The sequence below is a fragment of the Hippopotamus amphibius genome, chromosome 5 (assembly GCF_030028045.1).
Source record: "Hippopotamus amphibius kiboko isolate mHipAmp2 chromosome 5, mHipAmp2.hap2, whole genome shotgun sequence".
NCBI lineage: Eukaryota > Metazoa > Chordata > Mammalia > Artiodactyla > Hippopotamidae > Hippopotamus > Hippopotamus amphibius.
The window spans coordinates 132,753,234-132,776,040 of record NC_080190.1 but is presented as its reverse complement, the minus strand read 5'-3'; the positions used below and the strand labels follow the sequence as shown (position 1 = coordinate 132,776,040).

Here is a 22,807-nt window from a genome sequence, read left to right as displayed (position 1 = left end):
ACATGATCTGCATTATTACTTTTGAGATTAATTTTTTAAAAACAGGATTGAAAAATCTGGGCTCTTAAAAAGATTAAAAATCCAGGTGTACAAAAAAATGAACTTGTGCAAATAAAAGGCAGTACATTACTTTAAGTTGTAACTTGTAATGGAAATAAAAGAAACCCATCACCCTAAGTGACGGTAAAAACTGAGGACAGAAGAGGAAGAGTTTAGAAAAATTTGTGGATGTCACTGCTTCACACAGATTATCAAGGAAAAATAACCTCAGAAGATAACTTTTATAGTTAATACTAAGGAAACAATAAGATCCTTCCAAGATATATTCTTTGATGACAAACTCAAAAGAGACTAGAAGAATATGAGGCCAGAGTATAAATGTGAACTGTTTTGGTTTTATAACACAGCAAAGCTATGAAATGGAGAAGACAAAGTAACATTCATTCATCTAATAAAATTTTATTGATCATGCACTTCAAGGTGACCAAAGTACTAGAGAGGAAAAGAGAAAAACAAGACATGGCTACAGCCCTCAAAGGAGGTCTTTATCAAAACGGAATAAAACTGAACACATGGGAAACAATTAGAAAATAAATACAAAAAAATTTATATAAGGTCTAGGGTTACAGGAAAGCAAAATGATTACTTTGAGAATGTACTGAAGGTTTAAAAAAATGAATACTGAATCAGGCTTTGAGCGTAGTGGATGTATATAGAATATATGTTGCTAAGACAGAGGAATTGCATTAGTTTCCTCTGGTCAACCAACAGCTCCTCCTAACTTCCCCATTTCAGAAAATACCAAACCTATTTTTCCAGTCTGCTAGAATCAATACTAGAGTCTGGTTTATGACTCCAGGAGACAATATTCACATTGAATTACACATATATGACATCCCTTGGAACACAAACTCTCTGCTCTAGACATTGGACCGTTATGCCAATCCACTGATTTATTCGTATCCAACCCTTCCTTGCCATTTTATTTCAACAGCCAGCTAATTAACATCTCAACCTTTAAATTCTCTTCCAATTCAACCAAATGCCAGATGAATCCTTTTCAAACATAACTATGAGAAGACATGTTCTGTTAAAAAATCTTTAGTTTCCGAATACCTATAGTTATCAATGTAAACTCATCTAAATCGTTTTCAGGGCCCTCTAAAATACGGCCCTGACACACCTTTTCAGGTTTTTTTTCCTACTACTTCCCTAAGTGATTAGTGGTCCAGCCAGAGGTTTGCAAAACAATCTCAGTGTTTCCATCCCATAATGCACACAAATTTCTCCCTCTTGGTAAAAGAGCACCTGTCTCTAGTTGCTGCCTTAGCCTCTGATTCCCTTTATAGCCAGACTCCTTGAAGTCCACACTCATCTCTCTTTCTTCACTTTCTTTTCTCTCTGATCATATCCTTTAAAAACTCTTCCTTTGGCTTCTGAATTGCAACTCTTCCTTGGATCCCTCCACCACAGTCCCTGCTACTCCTTACTTAGTTTCCAGTTCCCAAATATCTTAGTTTTGGCCCCTTTCCTCCATCTCCATTGCTACTCACTTCTAGATTCTATTATGATACCTTCTTAACTGGTTTATCTTCCTCTAACCTTGTTTCCCTCAAACCTTTCTCAATTGTTGCTGCCAGAGAGATTTTCCCTAAAAAAGTAAAGATGACCATGTCAAATTTCTGCTTAAAACATTTGATCTATTCCCTGCTTATTTTTCCAGACATATCTCGCTACTTCCCTCACATTCATCCCACACTACTGGTTCCCAAAGAATACTTCTTTTCCCCAGATTATTATACACACACACACACACACACACACACACACACACACACAGGCACACGAGAAAACTGACAGCCTGGCCAATCTCTATCTCTCAAGACTGTGGCCGTTTAGAAAATCTCCCTTAAGCTGATTTCCCCTACCTACCTTCCACAAGTGAGTTAGTACCTCTCCTCTGGGTGATCAAAGCACCCTTTGTGTACCTTTCTCATAGTATTTTACTTTGTTCTAGCTCTTGGTTTACTTATCTAGAATAGGAACTCTTTGAAAAGATTGAAAAAGACTAGATTTCATACCTCTCTAATCCCTACTGCCTACCTGGTAGAGTGCCCGACACCTCCTAAGGGACCATGCAAGTTATCTGCATGAGTAGGTGATCATGTTTTATAGGCCTAGTGAGTAAATCAGAGGATTAAGGACCAATGATAGAATAATGCAGATTACATGTTCAAAAAAAGGATCTTGAACTTAAAATGGCAGATCCAACAATGAAGAATGGTGGGAATAACAAAAGATTCTTTTTCAGAGAAAAATAAAACTGAGGAAGGAGAGAAAGAAGGGGGAAAAAAGGTAAACCATGCTCCAAAATTCTACTACTACAAGGCAACAAGATGAGAATCAAAACCTGAATCACTTAAAATGTTCATACTTAATACACTTCTTCATCCTACTTAGGCACTACGGATTGCTAACTATTAGAATGAACCTCTTATTCTCGGTTCAAATTTTCATAGAGACACCCCCAGTCATGGGTTTGGCAGGCTGATAAAGTCTATGGACCTCTTATAAGAAAACATTTCCAAATGCATAAAATACATGGGCTTACAAAAGAAACCAATTATACTGAACTACTGACATCAAATAATAAAATTTGTATTTGTAATACAGCATATTTACACTTGTTCATTAATACATTAAATGCAGGTCTAATAATTACTATAATTTTGAAGTAGTGATATATATAAACAATATTCAAGATACCTGTAAAAAACCAATATAATGAGAAAGTAACTATGCCTTCTATTGGTAAAACACCACAGGCACTGCTAAAATGGCTGTGATTCTATATCTATAGTCATAATTAAAGGAAACAACTTAAATCTTATACCATATCAATATTCTTCACCTCTCCCTACTTTATTCCCGTCCCTATATTTCAGAACCTCAATTGCTCCCCCTTGTGGCAGAGATGTATCAGCTCTGTGGGTGTGAGTGAGATAAACAGTAGAGCATACTCAACACAAACACTTCTAGACTTCTGTATTTTGGATCTTCCTTTTGCAGCATGGGTGCATATAGGTGCAGTAGGCTTACCAAGGTTCTGGCCATTTAAGAGGGAAGGCCTGAAATTTGAGGACTAAACAATTTGAAGTGGAAGATATTAGAAGCCCTTTTGGTCACACATGAGAGTTCACCAATGCAAATTTTATCACAATCAGAATCATTCAGACGACCAAAATATATTTCTCATATATATTTGGTTTTTGACCACGGTTCCTGGCTCACAGCTCCCAAAACCCTTGGAATTTCCTAAGTGCTGAGAGCTTAAAGGTATCTTTTATTATGTAAATGAGGTGACTTTTGGAAAGCAGCTAAGCATGGTTGCCAGTGAAGCCAAACATGTGAACTTTCAGTCCTACCCCAAGACCTCTGGGGAGGGGAGAGGGCCTGGAGGCTGAGTTCAATCACCAATGGCCAATGATTTGATCAGTCGTGCCTATGTAATGAAGCCTCCATAAAAACCTACAGGACAGGGTTGAGAGAGCTTCCCGATTGCTGAACATGCGGGGAATTGGGAAGAGTGGCGCCTGGAGAGAGCATGGGTGCTCCAGGCCCTTTTCCCATACCCTGCTCTATGAACCTCATCCACGTGGCTGTTCCTGATTTATATCCTTTGATAATAAACAGTAATCTAGTAAGTAAAATGTTTCTCTGAGTTCTGTGAACTGCTCTATCAAATTAATCAAACCTGAGGAAGGGGTCTGGGGAACCTCTGATCTAAGCCAGTTCATCAGAAACACAGGTAACAACCTGGACTTGTAACTGGTGTCTGAAGAGGTAGCAGGGGAGTCTTGTTGGACTGAACCCTAAGCCTGTGGATTCTGGCGGTACTTCTGGCAGATAGTGTCAAAATTGAGTTGAATTGTGGAATCCCCAGCTGGTGTCCAGAAAATTGTTTCCTGGTATGAAGAAATCTCCTCCCCACTTTGAAATTGGGTGCTCAGAACCATTTTACATTCCTATGTCTTATTTCTCATCTGAGTCAAACTTCAAAGAAAAGGGTATCATTTATTGAACCCTCACCCTCATAACACCATTTACCTCTCCTTCACTGATCAAAGTTGAAATTTTATTTTTGTGTGCTTAGCTTCTGTCACCTTCATTAGGCCATAAGTCACATAAGGTTAGAGATTGTTGTCTACCACTGTATCCCTGGCACCTAGCACAATGCCTGGCCCTTGGAAAATATCCAATAGTTTTTGAACAAATAAATGAATAAGTAAGTATCAGTTCATTGTACTATAAACACCACTCTAAACTCCAAATAGATTAAGGTTTTTTTGAGTTTTTATAGTGTTTTACAAATGTATTCTTGAAAGTATCCACTAACTACCATTAGAAAGGACAATTCTTTGTAAAAACAAATGGCTCAAATATACACTTACCCTTCTATAATCATTGCAAGAGAGCCCAATAAAATAGTGTGAATCACGTGATAAATTATTTCTGGCCTTTCTCCAATTCGTCCATCTTCAAGCGTAATAGTTTCTTTCAGGGATTTACCACTACTGAAAGAAATGTTTTTTACTACTTTGAAAATATTTATTTGAAAAATCAAAGCTCTTTAATATCCTAATGAAAAAAATATATAGCTAGTTCTTAAAATCTGAAAGTATATTCTGCCGGTCAAATATCTAACTTACAAATCTCCAAGTCTTTGAAAATAGCTTTTCGAACTTGAAGACTACTGCCTCAATGAATACTAAACATGAAACTTCAGGAAAGATAATAAAAAAGATACTTAGGTTCCTTTTTCAAGATCAATTATCACTAAACTAGTGACTGCTAAATCAATACAGTTAAATCATAATTTGAATTACTAAGTTCTCAAAATTAAAATACTAGACACAACCTCCTTTCAAACATGATAAAGGTATTTTTAAATAGTCAAACTTTATAATTTAAAATCACGTATACTACGAGATTCAGTAAGTAGAAGAAATTATGCTTACAGTTAAGTAAAATATCTGAGTAAATTAGTGAATGAGTCTGTAAAAGTTTAACTGGTTATTTAAATATTATTCCCGTATTAAAAATGGACATTACAGGGACTTCCCTGATGGTCCAGTGGGTAAGACTCCGTGCTCCCAATGCATGGGGCCTGGGTTTGATCCCTGGTTGGGCAACTGAATCCCAAATATATGCTGCAACTAAGAGTTCACATGCTGCAATTAAGAGTTTGCATGCTGCAACTATGAGCCCGAATGCTGCAACTAAAGATCCCATGTACCACAACTAAGACTCAGCACAGCCTAAATAAATAAATAAAATGTACATTACATATTTGAATTTTATCTAGCTAACTTATAATGATATTTTATACACTGATAAAGAAGAGAATTAAATTAGAAGCTCTAAAACAAATACACAAATATTGGAAGGATAGTAAAAATAAGTTTTATATATTTCCATAATTTATTAGTTAGTAATATGATTGGTTCTCCTAGGTACTTACTTAATTCTCCTAAAAATAACTTGAATCATAGAAATAAAACAAATAATTAACACTAAAATGTAGAAAGGTAATAAAGAAGACTGTGTCAATCGCAAAAAAAAATCTTGAGATGGTGCCTGAAGGGATTCTTGACATAGGAGCCAATTCATTGTAAAATTCCTACAGAAAACAAAAGCATGATATTAAGATCACAGATGTTTTAAAGTACTGAACATAAAAGTATTTTTTTTATCTCAGTAAAAACTAAGACAAAACAAAACGCATTTCCTAAATCCATTAACTTACAACAGCAAGGTCATACGCTTTATAAATGAAAATACTAGCATTATAACCCTCCTCAATAAATTGCCCTAATAAATTTAAAACTACTACTTTTTTATGATCCAGTAATGTGATCACCTCTAGAACCCAATACAGTTTTAAGGGAGTTTTGCTTTCTATTTTTATCTGGAAGATAAAAAAATTCAGCTGTCTAACCTCCACTGGCACTGTCCAGTATGATAGCCACTAGCTACATGTAGCTGTTAGCACATGAAATGTGGCCAGTACAAATGGAGATATTCTTTAAGCATAAAATACACCCTGGACTTCAAAGATAAAAAAAACCATGAAAAAAGGAACTTAAAAAATACAAAATATATCTCAATAATTTTATATTGTTTACACAGTAAAATAATATTTTTAATATATTGCATTAAATAAAGTATGTTATTAACATTAAATTCACTTGTTTCTTTTAACTTTTTTTTAATGCGACTGCTAGAAAATTATATATGAGACTAATGTTACATTATTATTGGACAGCCCTGTTTTACTGATAAATATAACATAACTAGGACCCATTTTAAAAAGAGGTATCTAGGGGTTTCCTAGGTGGCGCAGTGGTTAAGAATCCGCCCGCCAATGCAGGGGACACTGGTTTGATCCCTGCTCCAGGAAGATCCCACATGCTGCGGAGCAACTAAGCCTGTGTGCCACAACTATTGAGCCTGCACTTTAGAGCCCATGAACCACAACTATTGAGCCCATGTGCTGCAACTACTGAAGCCCACACGCCTAGAGCCCGTGCTCTGCAACAAGAGAAGCCACGGCAATGAGGAGCCCACGCACCACGACGAAGAGTAGCCCCCCACTCACTGCAACTAAAGAAAGCCCGCGCACAGCAAAAAAGACCCAACACAGCCAATAAAATAAATAAATAAATAAATAAATAAATAAATAAATAAATTTATATTAAAAAAGAGGTATCTAATTATTAAGACAGAAATCATAAAATTTGAAATATAAGCTATTCGAGCTATAAGAATCAGGATAAACTTTTTTTTTTAAACCCACACTAAATATAATCAGTAAGACTCCTAGTTATACGGAGACTTATCTGCATTCTCACTCCCAGTCCACCTTCAACTTCCATTTAATCCTCAAATTCCTGGCCCTGGGGAAGGAAGCAAGCGACGGAGTGATGTTCAGGAGTGCTCATGGATACACTGAGAATGCTGCACAGATCACTGGGTTTAAACTAAAAGATTAAAGTTTCACAATGTGCCAAACAGCAATACAACTGAGTCGAAGAGGCTGCCATCAAAATATTTTATACCTAGGACGAGTGCACTTTTTAAAAAAATCTGCCTATTAAAGTTACTAATTCTGTAAGGTCCGATTCAAATTCCAATGTAATGATATTCTTTCCACAACCCCAGTCTCAATCTTTCCTTCCCCATATTCCCACAGGCACTTTAATTATCCCTTTATTATAGTGTTTAATGCAATCTGCTATGCATTAGATTGTAGTCATTTTTGTATCCCCCAGAGTACTTGGCCCACAATCTTGCACATTAAAAAAATATTGATTAACACTTCTTTAGTGATTCTTAGAAGTCTGCCTCAAGAGAAATGTTTCCTGAAATTCTGGTGAACTACAAATCCTGATATCCAGTTGGCACATTTGAGCATAAGGCACTTACTATTTATATCACCCATGCCATTAATTGTATAAAAACTATCTAAAGAGCTGGCAATATTCTTAAGGACAAGGACCAAGTTTTAATCTTAAAATACGTAATGTATTATCTTGTGAAGCAAATCCAGTACCTGACATGCGGAACAAAGGAGCACTATTTAATATCAACTAAGAAACACTGGACAAAAGCAGTCCTTAATGCTAGGTTCCTTCTAGAGTCTTCCAAGGTTAAAGAGAAAGTCAGTGAAAATGCCAGTCAATTATGCAGGTCTGCAACCAACTTCTACTAGTTGCCAGCTGAGTGTCAGGCCTACAAAAACATCTGAAAAAGACATGGCCCCTACCTTTATGAAGCACGTGGACTCTTAAAGAAGCCTTTTATCTTAGTAGATAGCCATATATGACTTACACAGAAGTCAGAAGACTTCTCTAGTGTTTAAGGCATGTCAAACACTTGGTTAACTGATATATCACAACAAGAAATTTCATTCACAGTATCTAAAATCCCATGTAATCACAGCAAATGATTGTAAGGTTCTAGGGTCTACTATATGAACTAGAAAAATGCATAGGTAAATATATATTTTCTGTTATGCATATGAACTCTATCAGTACATAAAACCATTTATTTCATTTTAGATTTTAAAAATGCATTTAACCAACAAACAAAAGGTACAACACTATTTTTGAATTTAAAAATTTAGCTTCTGGTCCAATCCACTATTATGACCAAAGATAAGATTCTTTGCTAATATCTTACTGACCACCCCTTTTTTGAATGCCCATATCCCCCTTTTTTTTAAAGTACAGGTTTGGAGTACATCATGAACTTTTTAAAAAAAATTGAACAATAGTTGATTTACACCTATACTCTTTTTAATATAACATTTTTCTGGTTAGTGGTTAAAATTTCCTTGGTTCATTCATTTTAAATCTTTAATTTATTCTGCCCTTAGACTGTATCATCATTCCTCACCAAGGGAGAAAGTAGCCTAAATATAGTGTGATGCTATGAAGTTTAAGTATATCTAACTTTAAAACACCTACATGAGATTTTTTTTTGAAATGAGAAAAGTATTAGTCATATTTCTTCTAGATATTGTAATATCCCAAATTATTTTCTAAGTGGTATGTAATTAAGTATATACTCCCTCCTTCAACTATTTTTGCTCTTTATCTTCTCAGTGGTAAAGAGTTAACTTACATAATCTAAAACTTACCTAGTCATATTTAGTCCAAATTTTACTTCAAGGAATTTCAGCATATGTCCATTTTCTTTGTGTGGGACAAACATCTGGAGGAGAAAAACACTAGTTACAACAAAGAACTATTAGCTATGCTTATAGCAATATGCTTTTGTCCAATACTATAACTAGAAAACACAGCAAGACTACAAAACAAAAAAAATAAATTAAAAAATACATGCTGTGAGACCTCTCTGGTGGTGGTGGTGCAATGGTTAAGACTCCTCGCTCCCAATGCAGGGGGCCCAGGTTCAATCCCTGGTCAGGGAACCAGATCACACATGCATGCCACAACTAAGGAGCCTGCCTGCTGCAACTAAGACCCAGTACAACCAACCAAATAAATAAATGAATAGATAAATAAATATTTTTTTAAAATACATGGTGTAACTATGAAGCAAGGAGATTTATTGGCAGAAGTCAATCATTATCTTATAGTGAAGCATAAAACTATAATGGGGTAGTAAAAAGATTTTAACCTTACTCCACCTGGCTTAAATAACTTACCCACTCTTTTGAATGTTTTTTACTCATCTGAATCTATTCCATATATTACTTAATGTTAATGCATAATGATGACATTTTAAATTAAATAAAAATAAAGTGTCAAAAATAAACTCCAAATGGATCAAAGACCTACATGTAAGGCCAGACACTATAAAACTCCTAGAGGAAAACATAGGCAGAACACTCTTTGACATCCATCAAAGCAACATCCTTTTTGACCCACCTCCTAGAATCATGGAAATAAAATCAAGAATAAACGAATGGGACCTCATGAAACTTAAAAGCTTTTGCACAGCGAAAGAAACCATAAACAAGACTAAAAGGCAACCCTCAGAATGGGAAAAAATAATTGCCTATGAAACAACGGACAAAGGATTAACCTCCAAAATATACAAGCAGCTCATGCAGCTTCATACCAAAAAAGCAAATAACCCAATCCACAAATGGGCAGAAGACCTAAATAGACATTTCTCCAAAGAAGACATACAGATGGCCAACAAACACATGAAAAGATGCTCAACATCACTCATCATCAGAGAAATGCAAGTCAAAGCCACAATGAGGTATCACCTCACACCAATCAGAATGGCCATCATCACAAAGTCTGGAAACAACAAATGTTGGAGAGGGTGTGGAGAAAAGGGAACTCTCCTGCACTGTTGGTGGGACTGTAAGTTGGTACAGCCACTATGGAAAACAATTTGGAGGTTCCTTAAAAAACTACAAATAGAACTACCATATGATCCAGTAATCCCACTCCTGGGCATATACCCAAAGAAAACCATAATCCCAAAAGAAACTTGTACCATAATGTTTATTGCAGCACTATTTACAATAGCCAGGACATGGAAGCAACCTAAATGCCCATCAACAAATGAATGGATACAGAAGATGTGGCATATATATACAATGGAATATTACTCAGCTATAAAAAGGGATGAGATGGAGCTATATGTAATGAGGTGGATAGAACTACAATCTGTCATACAGAGTGAAGTAAGTCAGAAAGAGAAGGACAAATATTGTATGCTAACTCACATATACGGAATCTAAAAATGGTACTGATGAACTCAGTGACAAGAACAGGGAAGCAGATACAGAGAATGGACTGGAGAACTCGAGGTATGGGAGGGGGCGGGGGGTGAAGGGGAAACTGAGAAGAAGCGAGAGAGTAGCACAGACATATATATACTACCAACTGTAAAAGAGTCAGTGGGAAGTTGTTGTATAACAAAGGGAGTCCAACTCGAGGATGGAAGATGCCTTAGAGGACTGGGGCAGGGAGGGTGGGGGGGACTCGAGGGGGGGGGCATCAAGGAAGGGAGGGAATACGGGGATATGTGTATAAAAACAGTTGATTGAACCTGGGGTACCCCCAAAAAATAAAAAAATAAAAATAAAGTGTAATTTTTTTAAAGTATATCTATAGAAAAGACAGAATCCTATTTTCTCACCTAATATACTAGGTATGATTAATGTTCAACTAAAAATGTACTATAGAAACTCTATTACTTTGCTATCCCATTATTCTCATTAAAATTTAGCCCAGCAGGACTTCCCGGGTGGCGCAGTGATTAAGAATCCACCTGCTAATGCAGGGGACATGGGTTTGATCCCTGTTCCGAGAAGATCCCACATGCTGAGGAGCAGCTAAGCCTGTGCACCACAACTACTGAGCCTGAGTGCTGCAACTACTGAAGCCCGCATGCCTAGAGCCCGTGCTCCAAAACAAGAGAAGCCACTGCAACAAGAAGCCCAAGCATCGCAACGAAGAGTAGCCCCTTCTCTCTGCAACTAGAGAAAGCCCGTGTGCAGCAACAAAGAACCAACGCAGACAAAAAAATAATAAAGTTCTTTAAAAAAAAACAAAACAAAAACTACATTGAAAGAAAATTTAGCCCAGTATATTTCATTATTCAATTTGCTCTACTACATGAATCTCAAACACAGAGTTACTTACCTTCATTATAATATTCAATGTCACTGTCAGAGTACACACCAAGTAAAAATTAATCACTTTCATGATTTTAGCCACAAAAGTCCCTTTCTTCACATTCAGCTATTCAGGGGAGAAGATCATATGAACAAAGAAGTGAGGTTTAAAAAAATTAACAGTTTAAAAATCCACCCCAAGAATGATAAAAAGGCAATTCTAATTACCTGAAGGCACTTAGCAAGCATTAAGGCTACTACTAAACTTAATAAAGGAGACACCAATAAAGCTGAATTTTCAAACTGCAGTAAATATCCCAGAAAGAGAGAAAATATATAGATTTTATAAACTTCATGAACCTGTTGGGACAAAAACAAAATGAATGAATGAGAATGAGTTTTATTGTACATCTTTTCATTAGATAAGATTTGACTACAATTATAAAGTAAATGCTCTACTATAATTTTCAACAGTATTGTATTTACAACTGTTCAATCATGTTTTTAATGTTATGGAATATAACTAATTTATCACTTTCTTTTTAGAAAGAACTCTCCGCAAACAAAGTAAAAAGCTTTGAAACCATGGATGTCAAAATCAGACTGGAAGAACCTTCTTCAGTCCCAGGCTCTGACAATTTCATTTGGTTTGTCTTGTCCATCTAGGCAACATTAAGCTGCATAAATCAAAAATCATAACCTTTAGCAGCAGGTTCCAAACCTACCCAGTGAAAGTACACTGCCATGAAATGTAAAAGAAAAGTATTTTTGTACTTGGCCCATTTAACAGTGACAATAAGAAAGTTAAACTCAATTTCCTAATAGAAGATCTCCCAGGAAAGTTATGTTTTACTAGATTTCTTTTCTAAAATTCAATAGCATAATAATTTAATCTACCATAAAACAAATTCCCTTTAGAAAGGGGAGAACTAAGACAAAATACAGACACTAGTTGGGGGGAGGGGGAGGAATCAAAAGGCAGAGTGTTAAAAATTAAAAAAAAAAAACAGGAAAAAAAAAAAAAGCCTAAAAGTCCAAAGCCATTTTTTAAAAAGATACCTCACTGTTGGGAGGCTGAAACAATAACAACAGAGGGCACCATGGGATCTTCTGGGTGCTGGTAATGTTCTATTTTTTCATTTGGCTGCTGGTTCTCTGAGCTCCAAACCTATCCCTCTATCCCCGGCCTCATAACGCTGGGGACGGCCTCTGCAATCTACAGGCCTCTGCAATCTACACTTCTGCTTTTTCATTTGGCTCACTGTTAAAATCTGCCAATCTGTGCTAGCAAGTGATAATAAAGTTGGAGGAGAGAACAGGAACGTGTTCCTTTCTGCAGCCTGCAGTTCCTGGGAGGATCACCTCAGCGATGCTTCTTCACTCCAACAGAGTAATTCCTTCCTGTTTAAGCAGCTGGATGTAGCGGCAGTTTTCCTAATGCTTGAGGAACCAGCTTTATCCCATCTTCTTACTCCTGAGACAGCAGCATCAGCTGGCCAGAGTACCATTCTCAGAAGCCTGGGTCCCATTTCCACAGAGCCCTTCTCTCCAGTTCAGACATACCAGCAAAGTAGGTAGCGGCCCCTCCCCAGAAGTCTGTTTCAGCGTCACGGGGTACCCTCCTCTAAGCTTCTAAGTTTTAATAATCCCAAATTCTTCCTTTGATCCCTCAGCTCAAGGGGTGGTAGCTGCTTCCTGAGGCTGCTACCTCCATAATACTTTCAGGTACTTATTACCCTTTCATTTAACAAGCTAACAGCTTTACACTTGGTTAATGATTGTTTATATTAAATTCTCTCTACTAAAATAAACTAAACGTTGGTACTCATCAGAATTTTGGACCATCTGAAGAAAAGGAAGAAAAGAGCAAGAAGATTCCCAAATTTCTGGCTTAGACAACATATTAAATACTCAATAAATGTTTATAAATAAAGAAAACAAAGATAAGAGAGGGCAAAAAAGAGAAAGAAACAAAGGAACAAAATGTTTATGGGAACCTTCACTGCTGACAGAAGTATAAACTGTAAAACCATTCTGGGGAAAGGTCTGGTATTTCTAGTTAGATTGAATATGCACACACCCTTTGACTTGTAATTCCACTAAAAGGTATATATTCTAGAAAAATCTTGCACTTCTGTGCCAAGTGACATGTGTAAGAATGCTTATAGCAGCATTGGTCATATGAATAATAAACTGGAAAAACCAGAAATATTCATCAGCAATAGAATAGATCAATAAATAAAAATGAATGAAATATAGCTCTGTACATCACCATGGATGGATCTCAAAAGCAAATCAGGCAAAAATAGACAATATATTATTTAACAACATATTTTAAGGAATACATAGATAGGTGATTAAAAAAACATAAATAAAAAGAAGGAAAGGATTAACAAAATTCAGGACAGTTAGCCTCTGGTGGGGAGGGAGCAGGAGGTGACTGGGAAAAGGGGCTTCTAGGGTATTCATGTGTTCCATTTCTTGGCCTGGGTGTTCAAATACACATATTTTTTCTATACACTGTAGATATGACATATATATACTCTTTTATACGTGTCCTATATTTCACCTTTTTTTTCAAATTTTTTTAAAGAAACAAAGAGAAAATGGAGAAATGGCTATAAATAGAGAGGAAGCATGAGGTGACTTTGGTTAAGCAGACCATGTTTAAGGGAATTTCAAAGTGTTTCTAAAAGGACTAGGGGAGAATGAGTTTAGCAACCTTTTGAGTAGAAGTATAAATCACAGCCTATTAAAGCATTTCAACATAAGCTTAAAAGCTAAATGGTTTTATACAACCATATAAAAACATTTATTCCCTAGATTTAAAATCATGACTTTGAAATGCCATAATACCTTTTCGCTTTGTTCCAGTGAAAAACTATCTAGCAAGAAGAGAGATATTGCTTGAAGAAACAAGAGATAGTGGCTGTACTCCCACATCATCATAAAGGTGTAAGTTGAAGCACTCATCAACAAGTAGCAAAACCTCTAGGGGAAACAAAAAAAAAGAAACTAAATATCAACACCTATTTGATAAAAATCAATGAGGTAACAACCTCAAATTTTGCTGCTCTGTTACTGGTTCCACTTTAAGGCTATACAACTTTTGAAACTTGTTTTTAAATCACATAATCATTATTAAATCCTTATGAAAACAACAAGATCTTAAATTAAGCACTCCAGAGAGAAATCAACCACTTGCCCCTTCAGTGTTCAACAACACAGAGAACTTCAGGAAGACAAAGAAAAAAAGAAAATTCAGCACAATTTTCTTTCACCCCAAAAGAAATAAAGTAATAAATATTTTCAAATGGTGGCTTTTACTAGATTTGACTGCTGGGCTTTAGTTACAGTGGAAGTAACTCCTTTCACTCTAGACTATAATATTTTCACTTCCATGGTGCTTCATATTTTTCCTAAGAGCTTCCATTTGATTAGTCTATTTATGTTTCAGCCCATTCCACTCTCCATGGAAAAAAGTCCATTGCTTTTTTTCATTTCCTTTCAGCAGAGTGTGGCCTTACCTGTTCTCAAAGTTCTTACTGTCAACCATATAAAACTCAGCTGTTTTCCTCTGCTAAAGTACTAAACACAAGGATTTCACTGCCACTGCCTGAAATATGCCTGGCTAAAATCGATTTTGTCCTTCCAAATGTCATCTCCCAAGTGATCGCTTAGTGAGAACCAAGTCTTAGCATATTTCTAGCAACAGTCTCAACTTCTAGGAATCTACCATTTATTCCCAATTCCTCCATCAGCCATAGTGTCAAAAGGCTTGGTTCTGATAAGAACAGTGAAAGGACAATAAGAGTCAAGTCAGGAAACCTAAGATCTGTGTTCTCTAAAACTAAATCTTTCAGATTCAGCTGACTATACTCAATGATAAATTCCAGATTCAGAAATACCTCAAACCATCAGCAGGTATAAGAATTTTCCAGAATCCTGAATAAGATTAAGACCAGATAACCAAATGTAAGAGATGGAAAAATTCCACCAGTTGATCAAACATCAAGTGCAAAGTCCAGAAGGGCTCAGCACTAATAGAATATGTAAGCTTCTGCTCTGTCACCACAGCTGTAAAGAAAGTGTTCTGGAAATCTTCTAATGTGGAACAACAGAACTGCAATAACCAGGCCTAAAACCATTACCCTCAGAAAAATCAGTTTCAGAAATCAATGAAGGGTCAGATCTAGATTCAGCCTAATTAACCTACTGGCCACTTAGAGATTACTTTGGGGATGCTAGGGAAAAGCTACACTGTAATGAAACTCAAACTACTCTAAGAACATGCAGTGAAAATATGATAGAGGCAATGCCCTGGCAGTTCAGTAGTTAGGACTCCATGCTTTCCCTGCCAGGTGGGGCCTAGGTTCGATCCCTGGTCAGGGAACTAAGGTCTTGCATGCAGCCAGATTTAATAATAATAATAATAGTAATAATAGAAACACATGTCAAACACAATCTGGAAAATGACCTAAGTTTCTCCTTTCTCTGGACATTTTCAAAATTCTATGCACTCTTATCTACCCCTTGCCTTTCTCACTTCTTTTTCAACTATGTCTTTATTGTCAGCTTTTTCATATATGTTACTTAAGGAACATTAAATGAGTTTCAGTAATCAACCACAGATATCTCTGGATGGCTCCAGGTCAATTGCACAAAAGATCTGAGCTTGGATATCCTGATGCAACTGGGACCATGAGATATAGCCTCAAGAGCAAAGTACACAATATATGATTACAATATCCATGTTGCTATAATAGTACTCAGTATCGAAAAGGAGCAAACTACTGGTACATGCAACAACTTGGATAGATGTTTACAGCATTAGGCTGAATGAAAAAAGTCAATCTTGAAGGATAACATACTATAGGATTCTATTTATATAACCTTTCAAAGTGACAAATTACAGCGATAAAGAGCAAATCAATGGTTGCCAGAGGTTAGGGCTGAGGGAAAGATGTAACTATTAAGGGGTAACATAGTGATGTATAGTGTGTGTGTGTGTGTGTGTGTGTGTGTGTGTGTATTTACATATATGTACACATCCTGATTATGGTGACAGTTACTCGAAACTCACATGATAAAAATTCATACAACTCCACATTCTTCCCCCAGAAAAGGAATGCATGTAAAAAAGTTATAATAAAAAATACATATATAGGGGCTTCCTAGGTGGCGCAGTGGTTAAGAATCCGCCTGCCAATGCAGAGGTCACGGGTTCAATCCCAGCTCCAGGAAGATCCCACATGCCGCGGAGCAACTAAGCCCGTGTGCCAAAAAAAAAAAAAAATACATATATATGTTTAGTTTGAATCAGTTCACATGAACTTACAAAAATAGTATAAAGAATTCCCATGGACTCCCTCACCCAGTTTCCCTCAATGACAATATCTTACACGACCATAATACACTGTGAAAACCAGGAAATTGACACTGATACAATACTATTAATTCAGGTACAAACCTTCTTTAGATTTTAACACACACACAAAGGCGTGTGTGAGTATAGGCTGAGTTCAAGGGAAGCAAACACAATTGAAAGATTGGACACTTTTACTTTTTACATATATATATTTTTTGGTTTTTAAGTTTTATTCAAGAACTCTTACAAAATATATCAGATAATCTAGTTTTAATCCTCATCTTCCTCCTCTTCATCTTGATTAATCTGGAAGTAACGCGATTCATAACTTTCTTTGCTGTTAGCAACCACTTGTAACCAATCACGCACATTATTCTTCTTCAAATATTTTTTGGTGAGATATTTCAAACACCTTTTGGAAAAAGGCACCTCAGAAGTTACCGTAATCTTGCTTTTGCTTCTTTGAAATGTTACAACACCTCCACCAAGATTCCCAGCTTTTCCATTCACTTTAATTCTCTCCTGAAGAAACTGCTCAAAATTGGCAGCATCCGTGTCCCCAACTTCTACAGGATGGGTACAGTCAAGAGTAAACCTCAGGACCTGCTTTTTTTTTTTTTTCTGCCTCCCTGTGCTACAAGCTTCTTCACAGGCGCCATGGCAGCAGTGGAGGCAGAAAGGGCTGTTTTGCTTTTTAAAAAATTGAGTTGAAGGGTTAAGAATACACCATAGTCAACTTGCTTTTTTTTTTTTTTTTACTGCCGTGTTTTTATAGAATTCTTAATATTGTTACCCCTTTAATATCTACATAGATATTTTGCCCTTGCTGTGTACTCTTGAGTACCAGATGAATGGTTATTTATAAATAATCAAATAGCTGATAAGTACAGTTTTCCCCCTTTACCTTAATACTAAGAGAGGAAAAAAGAGAAAGGAAGGGAGGGGAGAAGGGAGAATATTATGGAATACTTTCAAAATAGAGAAAAATAATTGTAGTTAAATAAAAAAGGAGAAACAAAATGAAAACTAAAATAGGAGTATAAGCTATTCTTGGATCCCCTCAAAAAGCACCAAGAGTCCTTAGTAAACAACAGTGAACTGAAGGGAAATACACTTTTCACTGTATATCTATCCATTTGCACTGATTGAATTTTTTTTTTTACCATCTGTATAATGCAGAGGTATTACCTTTTTAACTTAAAAAAATTAGAATTTTAAAAAATACTAGAAAGAATACATACATGGCAAGAAAAAAGATATTCAGAAAAATATAAAGATAGAAGGAAAAAAATAAATTTACACTTCACTCTACCTTTTCCAAATCTCCTTTTAAAATAAATAAGAATAATGGTTTTATTAAAAAGATAGTTGATAGGGAATTCCTTGGCAGTCCAGTGTTTAGGATTCTGCACTTCTACTGCAGCGGGCATGGGTTCGATCCCTGGTGAGGGAACTAAGATCCCACAAGCTGGACGGTATTGCCAAAAAGTAAATAAATAAAATAAATATTTGATAAACCTTTTTTTTGGGCAACAAAACTTTCATATTAATTCAAAATAATGGTAAATAAAAAAGAAGCTTAGGCAGTTCATTTTGCTGTATTATACTCTTTTACTAAAAAATCGAAGAACTATTCTTTCCTAGGAGAAGGCTGCACAATCTAACAGGAAAACACTCAAAGACTCCCTCACTATCATAGAAAATATTTTCTCAGAAAGCTCTTTATGCAAACCCAACAAAAGGAATATTACAAATCTGAAACGTGTTCTTATTTTTTTAGGTAAAAGGAAATACTAGTGCTATAAAAAATGAAATAAAGTTTGCTATGCTCAGGACATGTGACATCACTGAAAGGAGGAGAGAACATTTTTCAGCGATTTCAAAAAGGAACCATAAGTGAATCCTACTTCCTAGCCAACCAGGTCCCTACAGTCCCTTTTTCTACCCAGAATTCTTAACCCAAGACAGACAGACAGACTGTCAAAGGACTGCTACATATAAGTCCATTTAACTGCTAATTGGTGGCCTTTTATAATCACATTTATTTTATGCATTTAAAATCATTATTCTGAGACAGAATCTCTAAGCTTCATTTGACTGCTGAAAGGGTTTATGGTGGCAACAACAACAAAAGTAAGAATCTAAACTATCCAGGACAGTCTCCTGAAGCTCACTAGTTTTCCTCCACCTCAGTCACACAGAAAACATAAGGGCAAACAAAATATGCACTGCTACCACTGCTGTCACTTGTAGTCATTCTTTATATCTTCATTAATATTCTTCAACTCGTGATGATTAAAGGCCATCAAATGTTCCAGAAGTGAGAGAAATGATAAAATAACAAGACATTAATTTTCAAAACAAGATATTCTTCATATATTTGTCAAGTAACTGCACTAAAACAATGTAACATCTCCTTTCTCCTGAATATAATTTACTGTCAATCAGATTACAGAATAACAGTTATACAAGACTGCCCAACTATATCCTTTATTGTGTAGTAACTAGATTTCACTGAATATAACTCAATATGAATAGTTTTAAAATTATGTACCACATTTGCAATACATTAGAATTAATTGTGACAAATAAATTTGTATCTTACCTCTCCATAAGAATTTAAGTTGCTTTTTAAATAGCCTGTAAGTGCAGCAACTTGGCATGCAAAATACGGTAGTGCCCAGTTTTCTCTTAAAGGAATGGAGTATTCAATTCTTGTTGTATCTACCCTAAAATAAACCACAGATGAACAGCAAAATAGCAAGACATTGTATTTGTGCAACACTATACTATTCAAGGCACTGTCACACACATCTCATTGTTCTCCATATCCTGTGAGGTAGGCATGGACAAAGCCATCATTACCTATACAGCATCTTTGAACAAATTAATAGTGTTTCACCCCTACCTTACCTCCTACCCAGGAAGACTTAGTGCTGCTGTATCTGCTTGATGAATAGATGGGCCTCTGTGAGAATTTAAAAAAGGCATCCCTGCTCTGGGCAGATACAGCCTCATACTACAATACACAGCTTGTTGCAGAGTATACTGGAGCTCAGTCCCCACCCTCTCTTCCCTTAATGGGATGGCTATCTCTCTCTAGAACACAACGTGCACTACATAACTAGCAGGCCTGGCAGAGCCACAGTTCTTATACTAACCCTTATACAAAAGGAACATGAAGCTCAGGGTGGTGATGACTTAGGTCATACAGCTAGTAGGTGGCACAATGCATATCTTCTGTTACCTAGTTTAATACTCTTTTCAATCAGCAGGAAACCCAGAATTAACATTACAGTAGTCCTTTACATGATAGATCTAGAGAGCTTTGAAAATCTCCAGAATCACAAACACAGAATGTCTTTGCAGGCTCCTCCTCAGGTTCTCCTCTATCAGTTTTCATTGAAAACCTGTTGTCTCCTACGCATATCCTCACACCACAGTGGACTCCCTTCCCAACAATAATTAAATCTGGATCTCATAAATCCAATGGCTATTTCCCACACAAAAAACAACCGTGCTATTGCTTAAAAAACTTCATGAAAATTGCTGCATAATTCTCCTAATGCAAACAAGCATGTAATTTAGTTCAAATTGTTACATAGGGAATTCCCTAGCGGTTCAGTGGTTGGCACTCTGTGCTTCCACTGCCAAGGGCTTGGGTTCAACCCCTGGCTGGGGAACTAGGATCCCACAAGCCACGTGGCACGGCCAAAAAAATAAATAAAATAAATTTTTAAAAAATTTTCTTAATGTGGTAGATCCATTCAATAGGATACTACTTAGCAATAAAAATGAACTATTGATACACTCAACATACATGAACCTCAAAATAATTATGCTGAGTGGAATACAAAACCAAAAAAGTATATGCCGTATGACTCCATTCATATAAAACTCTAGAAAATGTAAACTAATTTACAGTGACAGAAAGCAGATCATTGGTTTCCTGAAGACAGTGGAATAGCAGCAGAGGTGAGATAAGAAGAGGAAAGAGGGAGACATTACCAAGAAACACAACAAAACTTTGGGTGTGATAATATGTATTATACTGATTTTGTTGATGGTTTAACAAGTGTGTCTAAATGTCTAAAATTATCAACTTGTACATTTTAAATATGTACAAGTTTATTCTATGTCTATTACATCTCAATAAAATCGCTAAAAGGTATTAGAAAATATGTGTTCTATGAATGTATATGTAATTGAATACACACACACACATATATATACACACATATTAAAAACATGAAGATCAAATGAAATAAAAGCTGGAAAAAACTCAGTACAGTGTCTAGAACCTAGTAAACAGTATTAGATCTTATGTCTTTCATAACTCTGTAATGAACTATTTTTACTTAATATATTATGAGCATCTTTCCACAGTATATATGTCAATATACTTCAAGAATATTGAATGCTCATGGCACATAACTGTACAGATTTATCATAATCTAACCAGTTCCTATTGTTATACACTTACATTGTCGACTTTACCTATTACAAACAGTTTTTAAAAACAGGAACCAATGTTTTTGTATAGTGATCATTGGTTTCACTGTTTACTTTTAATTCCTTAATCCAACTGGAATTTATTTTACTATGTGTGCAATAAGTATTGCTTGCTTTTCCAGATTTGATTGCTGCAATACCATTTAGTGAACATCATGTATTCTAAAGGCCACCTATTTTCATAAAATATTATTTCTGAAAAATTGTTGTGAAAGCTTTCTAAAAGACAAAACAAGATAGTCACATGTCACAAGTCAGAAAGTACAAAGGAAAGGATGTCTATTCTCAGGTCAGGACTCTGCCAACCACTCTATCAGCCCAGAATTGGGAAGCTGAACCTGGCAATCCTCATTCCAAAGACTCACTCACTACCCCTCCCCAACACACAGATTAGTGCAGTGAAACCTTTAAAACTCTGCACCAGAAACACTGTCTGGAGAAGGAATAAAGGGAACCTCTTCTAGTCATTGCAGCAAAAACTGTGTAGGGTCTCTGCTTGTTAATTTCTACACCTGAACAAGGTTCCTCATGGCCAAAGTCCTGAACACCTGTGCTACTCATGCTCTTCCCCACACCATGCCTGGTGGTACTGAGAACCAGAAGACTAATAGTGGGATGTGACAAAATCCAATGAGACTCACTTTTTCTCCCCAGTGGCAGAGTCTAGCAGACAGCACCACAAACCAGCAGTTCAAGTAATAACTACTTTTATCAACTGGGTCTACGGATACATTCCCAGAGATCAGCCAACTCTGAATTTTCGTGTTTTCATTTTAAACACATCATAGTATAAGCATAACCTGAACCACTTGGAAGACCCTTTGTAACTCACTATTGCCAAAAGATTTCAGGATTCACTTCCAGGTTTGTGTTAACAATCCAATTGGTAACACAGTACTACTTCAATTGGCTTGGGCTAATCAGAAAAAAAAAAAATGAGATAGTCTTAATACTAAATGATTGTATTGCCAAGTAAAAACAAAATGATGTACTGATCACTGTGGTTAAAAAAAAAAAGAGATTTCATCTTGGACTGAACAGAGACACATGATAAGAACTGAGTCATCTCATGGTACCCAACTATGTAGGTATGTCATACTCAAAAGACCTTACTGGACTGACAGTAGAAGTTTGGCTTTAGCAAAATATCATTTTTCACATTAAAGTTTTCAGTTAATATTTTACTGGCTTGTTACTTCATTAGTAAACTGGTTTCAATAATAGCATTAGTGTTTTAAGCATTAAGGAGCTTAAAAACAGTTTTATGTTTTATATTTAAGTAGCATTATCATTCAAATTATTTAAATCAACACATGGAATCCAAGATTATCAAGTTTTAAACATATATAACTGAAGTTTGAAAAACACTGATTTAGATTAGACGTGAAAAACAGCTTGGCATGTCAATCTATAATGTGTGAAAGTTGAAAAACACTTATGCAATATCAGTATAACTTCTAATGGCTATATGTTCCTTTGCACTGACATATTACAATTTACCTAACCATTCCCTTATATTTAGGTTGTTTTCTAATTTTTCATGTTATTACAAATAATACTACAATAAATAAGTTGAACCAGTGAAACTTTTCCTTCTTTTCTGAATTACTTCCTTGGAATAAAATGAAATTCCTGGGGAAAACTGGCATCTAAAATTTAAAAACCTTATACTTCCACAAGTATTCAGAGTATACTAATATCATTAGTACAGACCCAATACCATGTGTTACCATTATTTTCTGTTAACTCTGGGACATGTGCAT

The 22,807-nt window shown here is 35.9% G+C and overlaps 1 protein-coding gene and 1 pseudogene across 1 annotated transcript in view; both read right to left on the bottom strand.

The window, feature by feature from the left end:
- The window catches only part of DPY19L4 (dpy-19 like 4), a 72,523-nt gene that overhangs the window by 17,559 nt on the left and 32,157 nt on the right, over positions 1 to 22,807 (bottom strand). The window contains exons 8-13 of the mRNA XM_057737000.1: positions 19,138 to 19,261; positions 11,393 to 11,524; positions 11,193 to 11,291; positions 8,702 to 8,775; positions 5,522 to 5,680; positions 4,452 to 4,574 (exon numbers count right to left, since the gene is read on the bottom strand). Of these exons, the coding sequence (XP_057592983.1) occupies positions 4,452 to 4,574; positions 5,522 to 5,680; positions 8,702 to 8,775; positions 11,193 to 11,291; positions 11,393 to 11,524; positions 19,138 to 19,261 (711 nt within the window). The remainder of the gene's footprint in view (positions 1 to 4,451; positions 4,575 to 5,521; positions 5,681 to 8,701; positions 8,776 to 11,192; positions 11,292 to 11,392; positions 11,525 to 19,137; positions 19,262 to 22,807) is intronic.
- Positions 14,120 to 19,116, bottom strand: LOC130853384 (60S ribosomal protein L22-like; annotated as a pseudogene).